Source organism: Muscardinus avellanarius (genome assembly GCF_963383645.1).
Source record: "Muscardinus avellanarius genome assembly, chromosome: 4".
Classification (NCBI taxonomy): Eukaryota; Metazoa; Chordata; class Mammalia; order Rodentia; family Gliridae; genus Muscardinus; species Muscardinus avellanarius.
This window is the reverse complement of record NC_137789.1, coordinates 136,445,407-136,465,201: the sequence shown is the minus strand read 5'-3', so window position 1 is coordinate 136,465,201 and position 19,795 is coordinate 136,445,407. Positions and strand designations below refer to the sequence as shown.

General features: G+C 49.0%; 1 protein-coding gene across 3 annotated transcripts in view; it reads left to right on the top strand.

The window, feature by feature from the left end:
• SH3PXD2A (SH3 and PX domains 2A) overlaps positions 1-19,795 on the top strand; it is a gene marked incomplete at both ends in the record, with an annotated part of 227,134 nt that overhangs the window by 39,090 nt on the left and 168,249 nt on the right. For all 3 annotated transcript variants that reach the window (XM_080694608.1, XM_080694609.1, XM_080694607.1), the window contains one exon: positions 7,192-7,272. In XM_080694608.1, coding sequence (XP_080550734.1) covers positions 7,192-7,272 — 81 coding nt within the window. The remainder of the gene's footprint in view (positions 1-7,191; positions 7,273-19,795) is intronic.

Here is a 19,795-nt window from a genome sequence, read left to right as displayed (position 1 = left end):
GGCTCTATTGAGCTCAATACTGGCAAAGACACTTGCACCCAATCATATTTATGTGTGTATGTGTGTATGTGTGTGTACATGTATAGATATGCATGTATATATGTGTGTATGTGCACATATACATATATCTTAGTGTGTGTACATGTATGTATATCTATGTGCATATATACACACATATCTGTGTGTACATGTATGGATATGTATGTATATATGTGTGTATGTGCATATATACACACATATATCTTTGTGTGTATACATATATGGATATGTATGTATATGTGTGTGTATGTGCATATACACATACATATATCTTTGTGTGTATATATATATGGATATGTATGTATATATGTATGTGCATATATACACACATATATCTTTGTGTGTATACATATATGGATATGTATGTATATGTGTGTGTATGTGCATATACACATACATATATCTTTGTGTGTATATATATATGGATATGTATGTATATATGTATGTGCATATATACATACATATATCTGTGTGTGTGTGTGTGTGTGTGTGTGTGTGTGTGTGTGTGTGTGTGTACTGGATATTGAACTTAAGGTTGCTCTACCACTGAGTTACATCTTTATTTTTTATTTTGAGACAGGGTCTCACAGTCTACCCAGATTGGCCTTGAACTTGTAGCCTGGATTACAGGTGGGCGCTCCTGCACCTAGCCCAGGTGTAACTGTAGTCTAACCCGGGGCCCCTGACTGTTTGCCTCTGGGGGTGGAAAGCAGTCATCAGGGTGCTACCAGCCATCTCTTTATTGCTTCAAACTCCATGGATTTCTTTCGTTAGATGAGCCGGTCATTAAGTCAGTGTATTCAGTAGACCGGCAGGGAGATAGAAAGATGATTTCTGCTGAGAGGGAGACCTAGGAGGGACATGTTTAAACAGACTGAAATAGCATGTATCAAGAGCTGGGCCATTCTGCACCAGCCATTAGCAAACAAGGGCAGATATAATAATTGGCTGATTGTGAACACCTCAAGGGATAGACACAAGCTTGCAAGGCTGATGGGGGCTGGGTCTGATGGCAGAAGCCTGGTGGGCCCTCTCGATGAGGCCAGGTGATGTCAGCAGCAGTCTTAACACCAGCGAGGCGCTGCGGTCCACAGCACAGAGGAGACGGGGGTCGGCTCTCTGGTGCGGCCCCTTGCGTTGGGGGCAGAAGCCCTAGGTCCTCTGCCATGCTGGGGGTCTGAATGCAGAGGACCAGCTTGTCTGAATTTGGAACTTACATGTCCCCCCTTCTTCCCCCATGGTAAGAACTTAGTAAAAGAGGCCTTTTGAATGGAAAGGTAGAATGTATTGACCTTAGAGGGGCTGGCATTGATTTCTTGGGGAAAAACTCTGCATGGTGATATTCTGTGGGAAGCCAGAGCAAGGATCATGGTCCCTAATATAAAACCTCCTTTATTTGTTTAAATTTTTTTTTAATTTTTTTTTTTTTTGGTACTAGGGATTGAACCCAGGGTCATCCTACCTCTGAGTTACACCCCAACCCGATTTTTTTTTTTTTTTGAAACGGGGTCTCACTAAATGGCCGAGGGCCTCACTAAGTTGCTGAGGCTGGTCTTGAACCTGTGATCCTCCTGTCTCAGCCTCTTAAATACTGAGATTGCAAGGGTGCACCACCACCCCATCATAAATGCCCTGTTACTGGCTGCCAGAATCTATTTATTCTGATTTCTGGAGCCATGGCCTGTAGCAACACATCCCAAATGTCATACATCTCTCCATCCATAGACTCCGAAGCTTTGGCAGAGTTCGAGACTGGTCCTAAGGAGATGCTGTGACCTCAAATCAGCAACCCCACCCATGGAAACAAGGTGTCCTTTACTCTGCATGACTGTAGCCCCAAAATGGAGTGCACAAACTGGGAACTTGAATATAGGTTAGATTTCTCCCCTACCTGTCCCCTTGGCCAGGTGACCTTTGGGCAGTGGACAGCTTGCCCAGTTGTATGCCATGGTCCTAGTCCTAGCCAACGGATCCAGCTTCACAGACGTGAGCAGGTGAAGGAAGACTGGCACTGAGTTTCCATGTGGCCCGGGGCTAGGGTCAGCTGGCTGGGCGCCAGGAAAAATAAGGCCTTCCTTGGTAAATGGAGCCACAGCGTCACAGAGATACACAATTGCCGCTAGCACGCCTAGCTCCTGGCTTCACATTGTACTTTTTGTTAACAAAAGGAGCAGGAGGAACTTTCCAGCACGTTCTAATTAAGCACAGGCAGGTACTAGGTCTTCTAGGAATAATGGGCTGTATATTTGTGGTTGTTAATTGGTTCCAGCCCAGATCCCTGGGTGCACATCCCTCCATAGTACCTCCATGGTACAGCGCTCTGAAGTTCAGCTGGGTCTCTGACTTCCATCTAGGTTCCAGCCGCCTTTCTAGAGGACCGACGTTCTCACTGGGAAGCCAAGTTTGGGGGACCCGGACATGGCTGGCCTCGTATGCTGCAGGGACAGATGGCCACCCGATGTGACCTCCGAGATGGGGGCTGGGGAACCTGGGGAGTGGTGCTGGTTTCCTACTGATGTCCGAAGTGAGGCTTCTCCTCCACAGCAGAGAGCCACAGGAGAAGGAATGCCTGGATCTCCTCCATCAGGGCTGACCTCAGAGAAGACAGACACAGTCTCTGGTCCCTAGCGAGGCTTCGTAGCTGCCTACCATCTGTCCAAAGTGGCCAGAGACAGGGAAATAGAATCCATGTGTTTTTAAAACCCAGAAGGAAGGGAAACTCCACCCAGGAAACACAACCCCGAGTAGTGTGTTTGGAAGCAGGATGTTTAACTGCCAGACCTTTCTTGAGACCCAGCTGCCGGGTAATGTTATCGGGCTGCCTGAGACCAGAGGGGAGTCTATCTGAGCCCCTGATGTGGGCACAGTAAACAGAGCTGGCTTTCTCAGGTGACCTCCACCCTGTCTCCCTTCCCAACACCTCCTCTTTCTCTGCAGTTTATCTCTAAAGTTTCCAGGGCCTGTGGGGAGACTTGAGGAATTCTGGGGTCGGGGGAGGGCAGCTAGGAATGAGCCTGCCTGGAGTTTTGTGTACCGTCACTCATCTGGAGTGATAATCTAGGATGTCGAAGGTTGGAAGACAAGAGAAGGGTGTCTGGAGATGGCCCTCGTGTCTCTGGCTTATCTCTAGAGGATTCTGACCACTTACTTCCTCAACCCAGGACTTAGACCGCCCAGGTCCACGGGAGGAGGCTGGGCCTCTGGCACGTGGCAGAGCTTGGGCGACTCTGAGAGTGGGGCTCTGGCCCTACCCCCGGGCCATGCTCCTGCTACGCAGCATAGGAAGGGAGGTGCCGGTGTCCACAGGAGCAGCCCTTTGCCAAACAAGGAAAGAAGTGCTTGTGGGGGGAACCATGGCTGCGTCCTGGCTGAGTAAGCTGTGCCTGACAAGGGTCACAGGGACAGCTGTCACCCTCTGGCTGTTTCTCTTGAGTGTGTGCTTTTGGTGTGGTTCAGGTCAAAAGTTAAACACAGACGATTCCCTATAAATTTTCCACTATTTTATTTTTTATATTTTTGGTGGTACTGAGGTTCCTGGACTCCCTTCTATCTCCGGGGTACACTCCCAGACCTATTTTTTATTTTTATTTGGAAACAGGGTCTCTTAAGCCAGCGTGGCTGGCTTCAAACCTGTGCGATCCTCCTGTCTTTGCCTCCCAAGCACAGGGATTACAACCGTGCGCCACCACGCCTGGAATTTTTTTTACTATTTTAAAGAGTAAAACACAAAGGACTTTTCCAAGGGGGGCATGGTCTAGTCATGTGCAGGATGGTCTTAGGCTGAGAAATGGGAGCTCTGGGTTCCATCCCAGCTCTGCCACTAACAGGTGAGCGCACTATGGTGACAGCCACACATACACCAGGCCTGGCAACCTGGGAGGAGGGTGCTGGGAGTAAAACCCAGCCCTGGCAGCTTCAGGATTTAATTAGCTTCTTATCTTCCTTGACAAATCATCATTCTGGGCCCTAGATTCCTTCTCTGCCAAAGAAAAGTTCTCTTAGAATATGCAACGCCCTGGGTTCGACCCCAGCACTGCAAAAGAAAAAAGAAAAAGAAAAGGTGGAGGGAGCCTCCCTGGGTCCTTCCAGCTGCCAGGGGCTGTGTGCCTATGATTAATTCTCTCTGGGAGGTGAAGGGAAGCCCCTAATTACTCCGCAGGATGGGTGTTAAGCCCCAGTTAAGCCTTTCCTCTGGGCTCTGCTTGATTGGCCCAGAAGAAAGGCCGCTGTCACTGTTGGGTGTCCTGCAGACCCCACCCCCCCACCCCCCCACCCCCCCACCCCCCGGGGCCAGGCCACTTGGGGCTCCTCATGTTCAGTCGGCAGCACCTGGTGCTGGCACACATCTGCTCCCTGCCTGGGGACCTGTGGGGAGGGGCTGTGCAGATGGAAGTGGGGAGTGGGGAGACATGGAGCTGGAGGTCAGCAAGGGGAAGAAGGGGTGAGTTCTAACCCCGGTGGGAATCGCAGAGCTGCCCACCACAGTCGGTGAGGCTGGTTGCGCGGGAGTGTTCCCGTCAGTCTGGACGCGTAGCATTCCTAAGCTCTGGCTTCTGTCTGTGCCCCAAGTTCTGTCTTTTCTTGGTCTTGGGCTCAGCTACTCCCTGAGCAAGGGCAATTCAGGCTTTCCAGCCGGAAGCTTTATTTTAAAAGATGTCCTTCCGTCTGATCAAGTAATTTGATTTAAATATCCAGAGGCCTAATTTACCTACAGGTAGATAGTCCAGTGCCTGTGGTTAGAATGTCCCCTCCAAACTTATACTGAAGTTGAGCTGTCCTTGTCATAGTAAAAGGTGGGACCTTTAAGCGGAGATGAGGGTGCGAGGGCTCTGCCCTCCTGCCTGGATTAATGCAGCCATCCTGGGAGCAGGTTCTGGGAAAAAGGACGCATCTGGCCTCTGTCTCTTGTACTCACTTGCTCTCCTGCTAGAGGATGATCCTGGCCAGACGCTGGCACCGTGACCTTGGGCTTCCTAGACTCCACCATCAGATAAACGTCTATTGTTTGTAATAACCTAGTCTCTGGTATCTCTGTTATAACAGCAGAAAACAAACTAACATATCCAGCGTGGTCGAGAGCATGGGGATTCAGCTCAGCTGGATTGGGTTTGTTTGCTTTCTATTTTATTAGCTGTCTGACCTCAGAAAGTTACTTGGCTTCTCCGAGCCTTACCTTACTGCTGTACCCTATGAGGGTAACAGTGGTAGCTACTTCAGTGGGCTGAAGGTTAAATGAGCTAATACGTAGAAGTAGTTTACACTGTACTGGCTTGTAGAAGCATTTAGTTACCTAATTATTAGCTAACATTTAGTTATCTAAATGGCTTTACAGTTCCATTGTATGATATATATGTTTACATACAATATAAAGCAAAGCATATTTCTATCTAGTTATGATAATAAGAGTTTGTTTTGAGCTTGGGAGGGTAGGGAATGGCCTCTTACATAACGTTCTGCCTTATCGGGGTCCCATGTCAGACATTCCCATCTCTGGGTTGCAACATCTGTCCTGGTGTTCGGCTGGCTTTGTGGCCCTTTCCTCAGAACAGCCGCTCCCCACGGCATGAGGCTGATGCTGTGACCTAGCCATGGAAGGAGTGGAGGGGTGTGGTTCGGGGCTGTGCCCTCCAGGGTAACCGTGCCCCAGGCATACAGCTCAGCACTCTTGCAGCCCTGGTGCAGGCAGCTCAAGGGCAGCCAGAGTGATCAGGGGTCTACAGGCTCACGGTCCTCCCTCTCACCGTGCCCACACCACTGCTCTCTGGCTATGCTGTTCTCACTGATACAGTTCCCGCTCTTCCTCCCGACCTGTGGATCGGAATCAGTAGGAAGAGGCCTGGGGATATGTATTTCTGCAACACCCCACATACTTCCAGATGAGCGTCCTGGCATGGGAGACCTGCAGCCTCTGCCCCTCCTGAGCCCATACGGTGTCACATCTGTGCTCTCTGTTAACCCCATGCCCAGGGACATCATGTAGGCACCAGGGGAGTTTACAAAATAGCCCTGTGACTGTGGATGGGGCCGGGGCCCATCCCTCTAAGCCAGGCCTCTCCCAAGGGACAGAAATAGTGGGAAGCACAGTCCAGATTGTGGAGGTGAGTATCTTTATCACCTTCCTCAGGAACCTGGTGGGCCAGGCAGCCTTCCAGCACCGCCCAGGCAGCGGCCCTGCTGAGCCTGAGAAGCCTCAGCCACTGGGGTTACAGTCTGGCCCCAGGACACCGTCATTACAAGGAGCCCAAAGGGAAAAGCTTTCAAGCCTCCTCGGTGCTAGCATCTCAGCATCTCACAGGCAGATGTGCTTCCATCACCTGGCCCAGCTTGATTGTTCAAGGCAGCAAAATGCCTTTGAGCATGCTCTGTGTACCAGGCACTGAGCTGAGACTTAGGCCTCTCCAAAATGCTCATGGTCTCCCGAAGCATCGTTCAGGGAGAGGGCTGAGGGTGAATTCAGCACAACTTCGGTTTACTCCACGAGGCGCAGCCGTGCGCGCCTGTAATCCCAGCTACAAAGGAAGCCGAGTCAGGAAGTTCTCAGATTTGAGGACAGCCGGGCAATGTAGTGAGACCCTATCTCGGAATAAAAATAAAAAGGTCTGGGAATATAACTCAAGTGGCTGAGCACCCCTGAGGTCAATCCCAATACTGAAAAGAAACAATAACTTGGGTGTATTAAAAGTGTTGCTGTCTGAGCCCCCTATATTGAGGACTTCCTGTGTAGGATTTCAGTGAAGGGGGACCAGGCACCTATAATTTTGAACAATTCTTCATGCAATCTCATTTATTTTAAAGTTTGAAGACCAGTGAAAATTAGCTACCTAAAAAAAAGTAATGACCCCTATTTTATGTTCATTGTATACAATATATAAATAAGATGGAAATGCTTTAGCCCTTCCTTTCTACAGTAATATTCTTAGCATTTTAGTGAATGTTTCTCTAGCAGGTGTGTGTGTGTGTGTGTGTGTGTGTGTGTGTGTGTGTGTGTGTGTGTGTGTGTTAGAGCATGCTGTAGCATTCACGTGGTCCCCTAGACCCTTGGGATGGAGACGGGAGAGCCTGGCCCTGGCTGTGGTACACAAACATCACGTGAAGCGATGCCTGGCAGGGCTTGAGGCCAGCCTTGCTCACCTGACTTGTCTTTTCCCACAGGTATACATTATCAACGTGACCTGGTCCGACTCCACCTCCCAGACCATCTACCGGAGGTACAGCAAGTTCTTTGACCTGCAGGTGAGTTGCCCGGAGCTCGGATGGCGGCCCGAGTCTCTGGGGGTCTCGCTCCTCTCCTCGCGGATCTGGAGAGCCCCCATCAGCGCTCTCTGGGTCTGAATCTAGGTGGCACAGAGGGACAGATGAAGGGAGCCTGGGCTGAGGTTGCACCTGTCTGTGTCTTGGATGTTGCAAGCAGACACTCAGGGTTTTGTAGACTTCCTTCTGGTGGCCTTAACAGTCATGCTTTATCACCCTCCTATGCCTGGGGGGTAGAAAGCCATGGTAGAGAGGCGGGAGGATGGCTGTGGGTACTCTGTGCCTGAACAGACATGTCTATAAACATCCAAGATGAGACACAAGCCGCCACATCATTGCAGGCAAAGAAAAGCAAACACGCAGAGAAGGCCGAAACAGAAAATAAGCAATTTCTCCAACTACAGACACAAACCGGGCATACCACTGTGTCTAACCAAAAGGCAGCGGCCACCCAGTTTGTGTGTGGCGGGGGGTGTCTCTAATTCATGTGGTCATGTTCCCATCGGGGAGGGGGCAGCGGTATGGCTCCCACAGTTACCACTGCAGACACCCCCCGGGTGCCAACTAATTTAAGTCACACTTCTTTTGGGACAAATGACACTTTTACATTCATGCTGGGTTAGACAAAAATATACCAGGAATGCTTATGCCATGTTAAGAAGGACAATCAATGATGGCCTCGGTCACACCTGAACCCAGGAGCCGCTTCCCCTCTGACTTGTCTCTGCTTCCCGGCACTGTCCCCAGCTTCTGTTCTCTCACGTCCCAAGGAACTTGGCTGTCAACAGCTCTTGAATTTCATATCTGTGGCTCCCAACAGCAAAGACACTGACTCTCCCAGTTCCAAATTGGCGAATCCCAGTAGAGACTCTGATTGGCCTGGCTTGGACCAAGTGTCCTCTGTCGACCAATCAGAATGGGCAGGGGAAAAGGCTCTTATCATTCAGACATGGCCTCTAAGGAATCTACCCCTGTGTCAGAGGCAAGTACCAGAGAAGGGACAATCATTGTGAGTTGGCAGTGACCCTTTCTTTGCCAGGAAAGGGAAAGCTAAGATAGTCTAGATTCTTCCTTAGGGTGTGAGCCTGGTTTAGGCCCACGAAAACCAGGGAAGAGACACCTGCTCCTTACCCTCACAACCAGGGTCTGCTCTTTCCCCTGCAGGACTTGGGTGGCGGGTCATCTTGGAGAGGCAGGGTGCCCCCTGACACCCAATTTTATCTCATCACCCTTATTGCTCCAGCTGTGAGTGGAGCCAAAGGTGAGCCGGCTTCCTGTATGACAAATCCCCTCTAACCCAACAGTGTGGGGCTGAATATCCCACTGCACACGGGAGTGCAACCCACTCCCTCCTGCCTTCTTCCTCTTCCCCTCTCAATTCCTATCCAGTCTCCTTTGGTCCTTCTAGCGTAAACTGGTGGGATCTGCCCACACCCCATCAATGGGTACAGTGTGCTGGACAGGAAATGATAACTCGGTTGGAGAGAGGGAACCCTGAAAGGGCTCATTGATGAGTTGGGGAGGGTCTGAAAGCCAGTGGAAACTTCCAAATCAGAACTCTTCTGCCCCCACCCCTTCCGCACCGGCCCCCCCACCCCTCCAGAGCTACAGAATCTCACAAGAAAGGAATGCTGCTTCCCCACCTCTCCCTGGCCCCCAGGGCTCATGTCCTGCCTGTCTGCAGTCACAGCACGGGCAGCTTGTGTGATGTGCTGGCCCTGGTCTTGGTGGCCAGGAGCATGAGCAGGCTTGTTCACATGGGTCGCGACCTCCCTGGACTATCAGCCCTCGGTATCTGTGGTGCATATCTGCAGATGCAACCAACTGGGGATGGAAATATTTGAAAAAAAATTGGTGTCATGTAATGTAACATGTACAGACTTCTCCCCTTGTCATTATTCCCTAAACAACGCAGTATAATAGTTACTTACGTAGCATTTACATTTGTATTGGATGTTATAATAATCTAGAGAATTACGTAGGTTGCAAATGGCATGCCATTTCATACAGGGACTTGAGCATCCAGAGGTTTTGGTGTTCGCTCAGGGTTCCTGAACCAATCCCCCTGGACACTGACGGATGACTCCAGGTGCAGTGGGAGTGGGGTCGGGATGGTCCTTTAGAATTTAACCTCTAAGCCAAGTAAGTGTAGCATCTCGGTGAACCCATTTACACTCCATGATGACTTTCGCCCTTCATTTTTATGATGTTTATTCATTCATTTATCAAGATTGCCAATTTCAATATGGTCGCTCCTATGGGGGAAAAGTAAATGGAATCAGTAACTGTGCTCCAAACTGGGCTTCCTGAGAGGCAGTGTAAGAAGGTGGCTTAGAGCTTAGGCACTGGGGACATGTTGCCTGGGCCTGGTTCCTGACTGTCCTCCTGCAACTCTGGACAGGTTCCTTAACTGCTCTGGGTTCAGCTGTCTCAACTGCATGAGAGGCGAGAAAATGAAGGTTTGAATAGTAACCCCCACTGGTTAGGAGGATCGATGGGGCTGTACATGGCAGTGAGGGGCTGGGGCTTCACATGGGTTCCCCTCTGCAGCCAGCCTCTGGGGCAGGCTACACTGTAGAGGGGTGCGGCGGGGGGTGGGTGTCCGAGGGCTGCTCTTAGGAACATCTTGCTCTTCATCTTTTTGGTTGAGCCCCACCCTGGGACTCTGGAAGGCCCACATCACTAAGCCAGCTGGAGGATGGTTTCACCAGTTTGTGGTACTGGGCCTTCTGGGGGCTACAGACTCCTTAATGAGTCTGGCAGAAGCCCCTTGTCCCCCCAGAAAAGGTGTGTAAGTACAATTTTACTTCCATCGAGCATCAGATCCCCCCCACCCCGGAGCCCCTACGGAAGAACCATCTAGCAAAACCAGCTTAAATGTGAATCATGCTTCACAGCTGGTGCTCCTTGGCATCTCTGGGGATCCATACATAGCATTCAGAGAGTACCAGGTGGCCTGGACACCCTTTTGATGGAGCCCTGGGCCCCCCAGCACAAGTTGGTTCCTCTGTCTCTAGCGTGGATGTCCCTGTGCATTTCTTTTTTTCTTTTTTTCTTTTTTCTTTTTTCTTTTTTTTTTTTTTTTGGTGGTACTGGAGTTCCTGGAAGCCCGTCTATCTCCGGGCTACACTCCCAGACCTATTTTATTTTTGGAAACAGGGTCTCCTAAGCCAGTGAGGCTGGCTTCGAACCTGCACGATCCTCCTGTCTCTGCTTCCCAAGCGCAGGGATTACAAGTGTGCGCCACCACGCCCGGCCTCTTTTTTTTTTTTTTTTTAATACTGGGGATTGAAGACAGGAGCATTCAACTGCCAAGCTACATCCCCAGCCCTTTTTTTCTTGTTATTTTGAAACAGGGTCTTGCTAAGTTGCCAAGGCTGGCCTGGAACCTGCTCTTGTCTCAGTCTCCCAAATTCTGGGATTAACAAGCACGCGACACTTCACCTGGCTTCTACATTCCCTCTTGTTTCTCCTTCCTCAAAAGGCATCTTTTGTCCCTGGTAAAGTCAGGTTACCACGAGGAGGCCTTGGGTTCCCACCCTGCTAATGTAACCCAAGAATCAGGTGCGAGGCGATACAAGCGCACCTGACTTTGCTCAGACAGAGTTGAGGGCCATGGAGCACATACAGATCCAGTCTCATTCAAAATGGCACACCTCCATCTCTCCGTCTGGGGCGCCATCAAGAACATGCAGAGCCGAGCCCTGCCCTTCATGCTGCAGAAAGCATTCAAAGGGTGCCCTGCACATCTGGACAGAACCCCCAGACTGAGCTTTTCCATTTCTCTCCACTGTAGCATCTGTGCCAGCACAGCCACCCCTCCCCCTTTTGCAGCCAGAGATGTGAAGCAGGCATCGCTCTGGACTCCTCTTCGCAGCTCTGTCAGGACCTGACTGCGGCGTGTGTGGTGCTCTCAGGAAATGCCTGGCCTGGACAGTTTCAGGCACGAGGAGGCAGGACGCTGTGGGCTGTGCTTAGGGAAGGGCTGGTGTCCCCTTAGCAGTGACCCTTGGCATCATAGAGCCCTCTACAGGGAACTCAGAACTCTGGGGGCGCACAGGGAGCTCTTCAGGAGCATAGGAGAAGTGACAGGGTTGGGGAGAGAAAGCACAGATGGCAGGAACTCTCCTCCTGGGCTTATCTGAAACCTTAGGCAAGCACAGAGCAGATCCGATTATCCCGAGCTCCCCTTCCCAGCACCACCCATCTTCCTCCCTCTCTGCTACCTGCTGCTGGTGAGGCCCTGGGCCGGGGTTGCCAGATAAATATGAGATGTCCAACGAAATTGAATTTCAGATAAACAGCAAAGCCTTTGTTTAGTATAAGTAGGTCCCAAATATTGCACGGGAAGTACTTATACTGAAAAAGTTTTGTGCTCTTTGTGTGAAATTCAGCATTTGCTGCATGTCCTGCACTTTCATTTGTGGACTCTGGCAACTGCCCCTGGCCAGGAGTGTGAAAGTGGACCAGGCTGGTGGCTTGGCCCGGCCAGAGGCCTCCAAAGCATCCCCACTCACAGAGCCGAAGGGGCACAGGCTGGACAGGGACCGACCCTTCCTCCCAGGAGTCTGTTTCTACTGGGGAAAAAGACTTGTTCATAAGTCCACTCTGGGTGAGAGAAATGCTAGATGGAGGTACAAACAACATGCTCTGGGATGGGAAGGAGGGAAGGAGCAGCCTTCTTGGGAGGGAACACGAGGTGGCCACAGGGCCTGGATGGGTGCCGGGAGCCAGCAGTGAGATAGCCAGATACCCCCACTCCGGTTGGGAGTGGTTTTTCCGTGATTTGGGGAGATTTGGTAGATTTTTTGAGAACCGTAGTTATTAAGGTAAAGTGTGCCCGGTGTATTTACTAGTTCATTCATTCCTGTCTTTCTCTCCTTCCCTTCGATCTCTTCTTTCCTTCTATCCCTCCTTACCTCCATCTATCTAATACCAAGTGTCTGCCTTCCATGTCCCAGGCAATGCCCAGGCTCTGGAGATGCACTGAGGAGCAAAGCCAGATCTGGCTCCTGCTTCCTTGGGACTTGCAGCTTAGTGGGGGAAGACAGGTTCTATTTTTTTTTCTTTTTTTTTTTTTTCTGATACTGGGGATGGAACCCAGGGACATTCTACCTCTGAGCCACACCCCCAGCCCTATTTTTTATTCTTTATTTTGAAACAGGATCTCACTGGGTTGCAAAGACCTTCACTAAGTAGCTGAGGTTGTCTGCGAACTATGATCCTCCTGTTTCAGCATCACAAATGCTGGGATTACAAGTGTGCACCACCACGCCCGGCTCACGTTCTACTTTTTTTTTTTTTATGGTACTGGGGTTCCTGGAAGCCCTTCTACCTCAGAAATACACTCCCAGACCTATTTTATATTTTTATTTGGAAACAGGGTCTCTTAAGCCAGCGCAGCTGGCTTCGAACCTGCGCGATCCTCCTGTCTCTGCCTCCCAAGCGCGGGGATTACAAGTGTGCGCCACCACGCCCAGCTCAGGTTCTGCTTTTAAGATGCCAGTCATGGTGGCACACACCTCTAATCCCAGCACTTGGGAGGCTGAGACAGGAAGATCACAGGTTTAAGGCCAGCCTCAGCAACTTCTCCTTCCTTCCTTTCTTCCTTCCTTTTTTCTTTCTGTTTTGTGGTACTAAGAATTGAACCCAGGGGCATTCTATCACCAAGCTACACCCCCAGCCGTATTTATCTAATTTGATTTTTTAATTTTGAAACAGGGTCTCATTAAGTTGCTTAGGGTGGCCTTGAACCTGTAATCCTTCTGTCTCAGCTTCCAAGTATTGGGATTATAGGTGTGTACCACCATACCCAGCTGTTCCTATTTCAAAATAAAAGATAAAATAGGACTGAGTATATATCTCCAAGGTAGAACACCTCTGGGTTGAATCCCAGTATCACACACACACACACACACACACACACACACACACACACACACACACAGAGAGAGGCAAACAATACTTTATACTCTTTCTGTTGTATAAAGAAAGTGCTATAGACATATTACAAGGAAACCGTATTCTCTGGAGTTGGGATAGGCCACCTCGAGGAAGCAGGTTCATCTACTAGACTAATGAATTGTGCTGGGCAGTAGCTCAGTGGTAGAATTTTTGCCTAGCACCCAAGAGGCCCTGGGCTCAATCCCCAGCACTGCAAGCAGACAAGTAAACAAACAAAAACCCATAACATATTGATGAGTTTTATTAACAGATTCTTTGGCGCTTCTAATAAGACACTTCTAATGAGATTTTTACTAGTTTTATTAACTGAGATTCTTTGGCGCTTCTAAGACACTTTCCCTTAGACGAATGCTTGAATGCACACATGCCCTCTGCCAGGCTCTGGTGCATGGGGCTTTAGGCTTGTGCTGTCCAATGCTGTGGCCATTAGCCACATGTGGCTATTTAAATTTAATTTTAAGATTTAAAAATTAATTTTATGGCTAAATTAAAATTTTAGTCTCTTGACCCTATTTGTCACATCCTAAGCACTCAGCAGGCACCCCGGCCACTGGCTCCTGGCTATGTACTGAGCAGACGGAGAATAGTCTTATCATAATAGAAAGTTGTGTTGGACTGTGCTGCTTTAGACTGTACCACAGGCTGATCTGGCTTTCGGCCTACCCCAGGTTGCTTTGTAGCCCAAGATCCTCCTCCATGTGGCCCCCTAAAATCTTGTAGGGCCCCAGCAAGAAGAAGGGGACAGTTCTGCATGAGTTTCCTTATTGGTAGAGCATATCAAGTGAACAGCAATTGCAAGCACCTCTCCTGGAAACCAGGTCAGTTTCCAGAGAGCTTCAGGCACGTTTCAGATATCAAGTTGGGAACAGGGAAGAAGTCAGGCTCTTGGTTTCTAAAAATAACTCACCACTCAGCATGTGTGGCCAGGAAAGGGACCCACGTGAGAGGGAGCTGTCAGGACAGGGCTAATATTGAGGCTGTTTGGTTATGAGGGGGCTGACTTGCTGGGAGACGTGTTAAGGTAAGGGGGGGGCAAGGTACTCAGATATTGGGGATTGATCCCAGGGGTGATTTACCTCTGAGCTATTCCCCAAGCCATTTAAAAATTTTAAATTTTGAAACAGGATCTCACTAAGTTGCAGAAGGCCTCACTAAGTTGTGGAGGCTGACCTTGAATCTGGGCTCCTCCTGTCTCAGCCTTCCAAGCCTTGGGATTACAGGTGTGTACCACCAGGCCTGACTCCCAGATGCCTTTTTAAGTTGCCTTCTCATGGGCAACTGGACCACATTTCCTCCTGTCAATTTCCTTGCCCAGGTCCTTCATCCTAAGTGGCTCCCCCATGACCTGGTCCCACCAAAGAAGGACCGGAAGGCCCTCTGAAGCCCTGGCCCCATCGGGGGTTGTTTCACAACCTGACCTACAAGGCTTTGGGGCTGCAGTAATTTCTCTGCAAATATTGGCTCCCCCGTGCTGCTGGTCCTTTAATCTGAACCCCGGCCAGCGAGTGCACTGGGTCAATATTTGATCAGAGCCGAAGAGGCCCTTTCGTTTCGCCCCGCACCACTTGGAAAGACAGAGTCAAGAGAGCTGTTCAGGTCTGCTCATTTGCTCTGAAGGACTTAACCTATTTTGAAGAGCTTTCATCTCTGTTCCTCATTCATCTCTCCTGACTCTCCACCCACACACCCACCCCAGGGTCATACTCACTTTCCAGCTCTGAATAGCCCACCTGATGACGGGTGAGCAGAGCTGTAACCCCCAGTCCTTAGTGCCGGGCCTTCCATGGGTGTGTGGTGGATATGAATGTGGGTGTGTTACGATGTAACTTAGGAAGATGTATGGGATCACTGCATTTTTAGAATTAGAAGAGTTCTCATACTGTCTTTTTCTTTGCAGGTGAGGAACTATGTTAATTTTTCTATTCATGACATTTATATGAGCTTTAATTTGGTTTGATATCCAGAGAGGACCTCAACTGAGATCAAACCGATGATTCTGGTATACACTAAGATGTCATCATAGATAGAGCAGAAGGGGAAGGAAACCCTCTCCTGGAGGCCTCTGCTTTTTAATCATCCCGGGAATTTGTTTGAGATCTTTGACCCTCGACGAGAAACAAAGGGGGTTCAAGCACAGGGAAGTAACTTTCTGACTTCTTAGAATGACTTTGTCCCAAGGATTCCATGAAGTTCTGGCACCCTCTGCGCTGGGACGGTAGCTCCAGCTGCAGCAGGGTGAGAGCTGTGGGCCATTGCGATTGCTCGCACACCCTGGGCAAAGGACATTGACTTTGCCTGAGGTCAGCCCCAGACCCAGGAGGGCTGGGACAGCTTCATGTGGCTTGACATGACATGATGAAGCTGGGCTACAACCTCAGGGACCATCCAGAGTGGGCTTCTAGGTAAATGGTGATGATCTCATACCACATGGCACCGTCCAGAACAAATGAGAGCCATCTCAATTCCATGGTGGCTATGTCTCCAAGGAATGTCAGTGAACAAATGGAGAAAGTTTCAAAACGGTGTTCACAGTATAGTAGCAGTTATTCAAACAACAATAACAACAAGATGTCTATTGCAGGCATATATATGTCATGTATATGTAAATATATAAATATATATATATATTTTTGTGTGTGTGTGTGTGTGTGTGTGTGTGTGTGTGGTACTGGGGTTCCTAGAAGCCCTTCTACCTCCGGGCTACACTCCCAGACCTATTTTATATTTTTATTTGGAAACAGCTTCAAAGCGCGGCTGGCTTTGAACCTGTGCGATCCTCTTGTCTCTGCCTCCCAAGCGCGGGGATTACAAGTATGTGCCACCACACCAGGCTGTAAATATTTTTTAAAGATCTAGAAAGGTGTACTTCAGGTTAGTGCTAACAGTTATTCCAGATGGGGGTTATTAACATCAGTGTTTTTGAAAAGGAAAGTGTACCCATGTAGTATTTGTAATACTAATATTTAATAATTAAAAAGTCACCTATGAAGGTGGGTGTGGTGATGCATGCTTGTAATCCCAGCATTTGGGAGGCTGAGATGGGGATCACGGTTCACGGACAGCCTCAGCTACTTAGTGAGGCCCTTTGCAACTCAGTGAGACCCTTTTTCAAAATAAAGAATAAAAACTAGAGCTTGGGGGTGTCACTCAGAGGTAAAATGTCCCTTGGTTCCATCCCCACTACCTCTTTAAAAAAATAAAAAAGTCACCCATGGGCCAGGTACAGTGGCATGCACATATAACCCCAGCTACTCTGGAAGCTGAGGGAGGAGGGTTGCAAGTGTAAGGCCAGCCTGGGCAACTTAGTGAAGCCCTTTCTCAAAAGTAAAATGAAAATGGTGATGCACACCTGTAATCCCAGTGTTTGGAAGGCCGAGACAGGAGGATTGCAGGTTTCCGGCCAGCCTTAGCACCTCAATCAGGCTCTCAGACACTTCGTGAGACCCTGTTTTAAAATAAAAGATAAAATAGGGCTGGGGGTGTAGCTTAGAAGTAGAATGCCCCTGGTTTCAATTCCAATTCCAGTAACACACACACACACACACACACACACACACACACACACACACCTGGGGATGTAGCTCAGGGGGAGAGCACTATCACTGCAAAAAAAAAAAAAAAAAAAAAAAGTCAACTATGGGGAAAGTAGGAAATCTAAAAGAAAATATGTCTCTCCTGGTCATCACCATCAAATAGGACAGAGAACAGAGGTTTAAAAAATAGACATTTCCGGGCATGGTGGTGCACGCTTGTAATCCCCGCGCTTGGGAGGCAGAGACAGGAGGATTGTGCAGGTTCGAAGCCAGCTGTGCTGGCTTAAGAGACCCTGTTTCCAAATAAAAATATTAAAAATAGGTCTGGGGAGTGTAGCCCAGAGGTAGAAGGGCTTCCAGGAACCCCAGTATCACCAAAAAAAAAAAAAAAAAAAAAAAATTAAGAACTTATCTAACAAGAGAAAGAAAATGAAAATAATTACTAAAATCTCATTACCTCATTTTTTTCTGGACCATTATTCTGGATCACTGCTGTGGCATGTAATTGGTTAGATCTCATTATAACCAACCCATGGACTTGTCCAAATTATCTTGTAAAACTGGAATTTTGTGTTCAAATACTGCTTAAAATTCATGCCCTGCCCACTAGAGCATGAAGCCAGTGGGCAACGGTTCTTGTGTGGGGTGGAACCACAGCAGCAAGGTGGCGGTGGAGCACGGTGGTTAGGGCGTGCGCTCTAGGGCCAGGGTGATTGGGTTCCAAGACCAGCCTTGGCCTTCACTAACTCTGTAACCTTTGACAAGTTACTTAGCCTCTCTGGGCTCAGTTTTCCCCTCCTTATAGTGGAGTCAATAACAATATCTGCTTGATAGCGTAACAGAGAGAATAAAGTGAGGTGATCCATGTAAAGAAAGTCTTTAGAAGCCAGACACAGTGATGCACACCTGTAATCCTAATACCTGGGAGACTGAGAGAGGAGAATCGTGGGATCCAGGCCAGCCCCAGCAACTTAGCAAGACCCTGTTTCAAAATTTTAAAAAATTTAAAATTTAAAGGGCAGGGGGTTGTACCTAGGAGGTAGAATACATGGGGGTTCAATACCTAGTACTGCCAAAAAGAAAAAAAAATAGAGGAAAGAAGAAAGGAAGGAAGGAAGGAAGGAAGGAAGGAAAAAAGAAAAATTTTAGTATAGTGACTGTTGTAGAGATCCTAGACAGAGATGCTGAGACATAACTAATCAGGTGCTCAGAAACTTAACTGCAAGGGGAAATAGCCAGAGATTCCCACTGCATCTGAAGACAGAGGTTTCCTCCTGTGTCCCATTAACATGGGCCTTATTTCACAAAAATAATGCTATTTGCCAGCAAAGTTTAATTACCAACTTATTTCCTCCCAGCAATGCTATTAAGCACATTTTTTTTAATGCAATTATCTGTCCAGAGCTTTCCTTGTTCTTAGAAAGAGGCATCTCTCAGATTCCTGATGGAACTCAGAGGGGTGCCAGGGTCTCCTGAGAGCTGACCCTTGCTCCAGCCACCCCTTTTCCTCTCGCCCCTGGGAGCCAAGGATGAACCCCAGCCTCTTTCCTGCATTACTCACCTTGAGTAGGTCCTGCCTGGGGAGAGCACACTATGGGTGGGCCAGGCTGTGGAGTGATGGGAGGGGAGGGACTGAGTGAAATGGTCCTTGGAGGTAGGCTCTGATGGGAAAGTTGGTTACCACTGAGTTTTCATGCTGGAGTACCTGGTGTTCAGCTGGAGGCATTGGGACAAGTTGGTTTTATTTTTTTTCCCCTCCAGCCATACAGAGAGTAAAACCTCTTGTGTAGTTTCCCAACCCCATGGGTTTAGAAAGACCTTTGTGCAGGTGGGGGTTCCTCAGTTCCAGAGCAGATCAGCCCTGGCTCAGAACAGATGGAGAGAGGTGGCAGGAGGAGAGTGGAGGCAGTAGGGATGAGCACCTGGGGGGCTGTGTGCATCTGTGATAGGACTAGAGGGTGAGCTCAGCCCCAAGCCACCACCTGGGCACCCAGCCTTACAACTTTCCAGCTGAACAGGGCCTCTGGGCATAAGAGCGCAGAGGAGCTTGGCCAACCCTCTGAAGCAGCCCAGAGTTGCTGGCTTCTCCTGTGCTGCAGATGTGCTTAGGATTTTTCATAAGAGGAGTGCTCAGTCTGTGAGCCTCTTTAGGAGGACCTGTGTGCATTTGATCCAGTCACACGCCTCTTAGAGGGCCCAGGGAGTTTAGTTGTATCCCGTTGCTAAGAGCTATGAGGTCCTGTCCAATCAGCCCTCCTGTGTGCACTGGCAAATCAGAAGCCATCTCTTCCTTTGGCCACCCCCTCATCTCTCCCTGGGGTCAGGCTGGGGTCTTGACGCAGTGGGGCAACTCCTCCATAGACTGAGGAAAATTGCAGGTATTGAATCGTGGCACTGTTCATTGGCTCTGAACTTCTGGGTGAAGGCTTTTGAGTGTGGGCACTGGCAGTTTGGGGCTGCCCACTCCCCTGGTTCTGCAGTGCTCTCTAGAATATGTCTGGTGGGGGAAGGAATCACCTGTATGTAAATATCACAATGTGCTTGTCACAAAACTGGTGCTAATCATGTCCACTGGGGAATTGGGTAGAATTGTGAGTTTTACAACCAGAGGCCCTTAGAAATGATCTATCAGGAAGGTAAGTATCTGGTGCCCATATTGCCACAGTCTACTCATGCCCACAGCAGACATCAGTAGTTGCTCACAGCACTCTCTCTTCCTGTGTCCATGGCAGGCATTGTTAATCATAAACCTGGGCACATCTCAGAATCTTTCTAACAAACAAAACCAGGTATCTTCAGGGAATCACTACGTACCTATAAGTTGGCAATGGCTCCTTAGGTTGTAACTGGGTGGCCACCCTCTGGCCTAGCTCCTGTCCTTTATTTGATAGATGAGGAAATTAGAATCCAAGAGGTGAAGTAACTTATCCAAAATCACAGGAGCAGTCAGTGACAGGAGTGCTAAAACTTGGGTGCTCCAGCATCTCAATGATTCTGACCCAGGATTC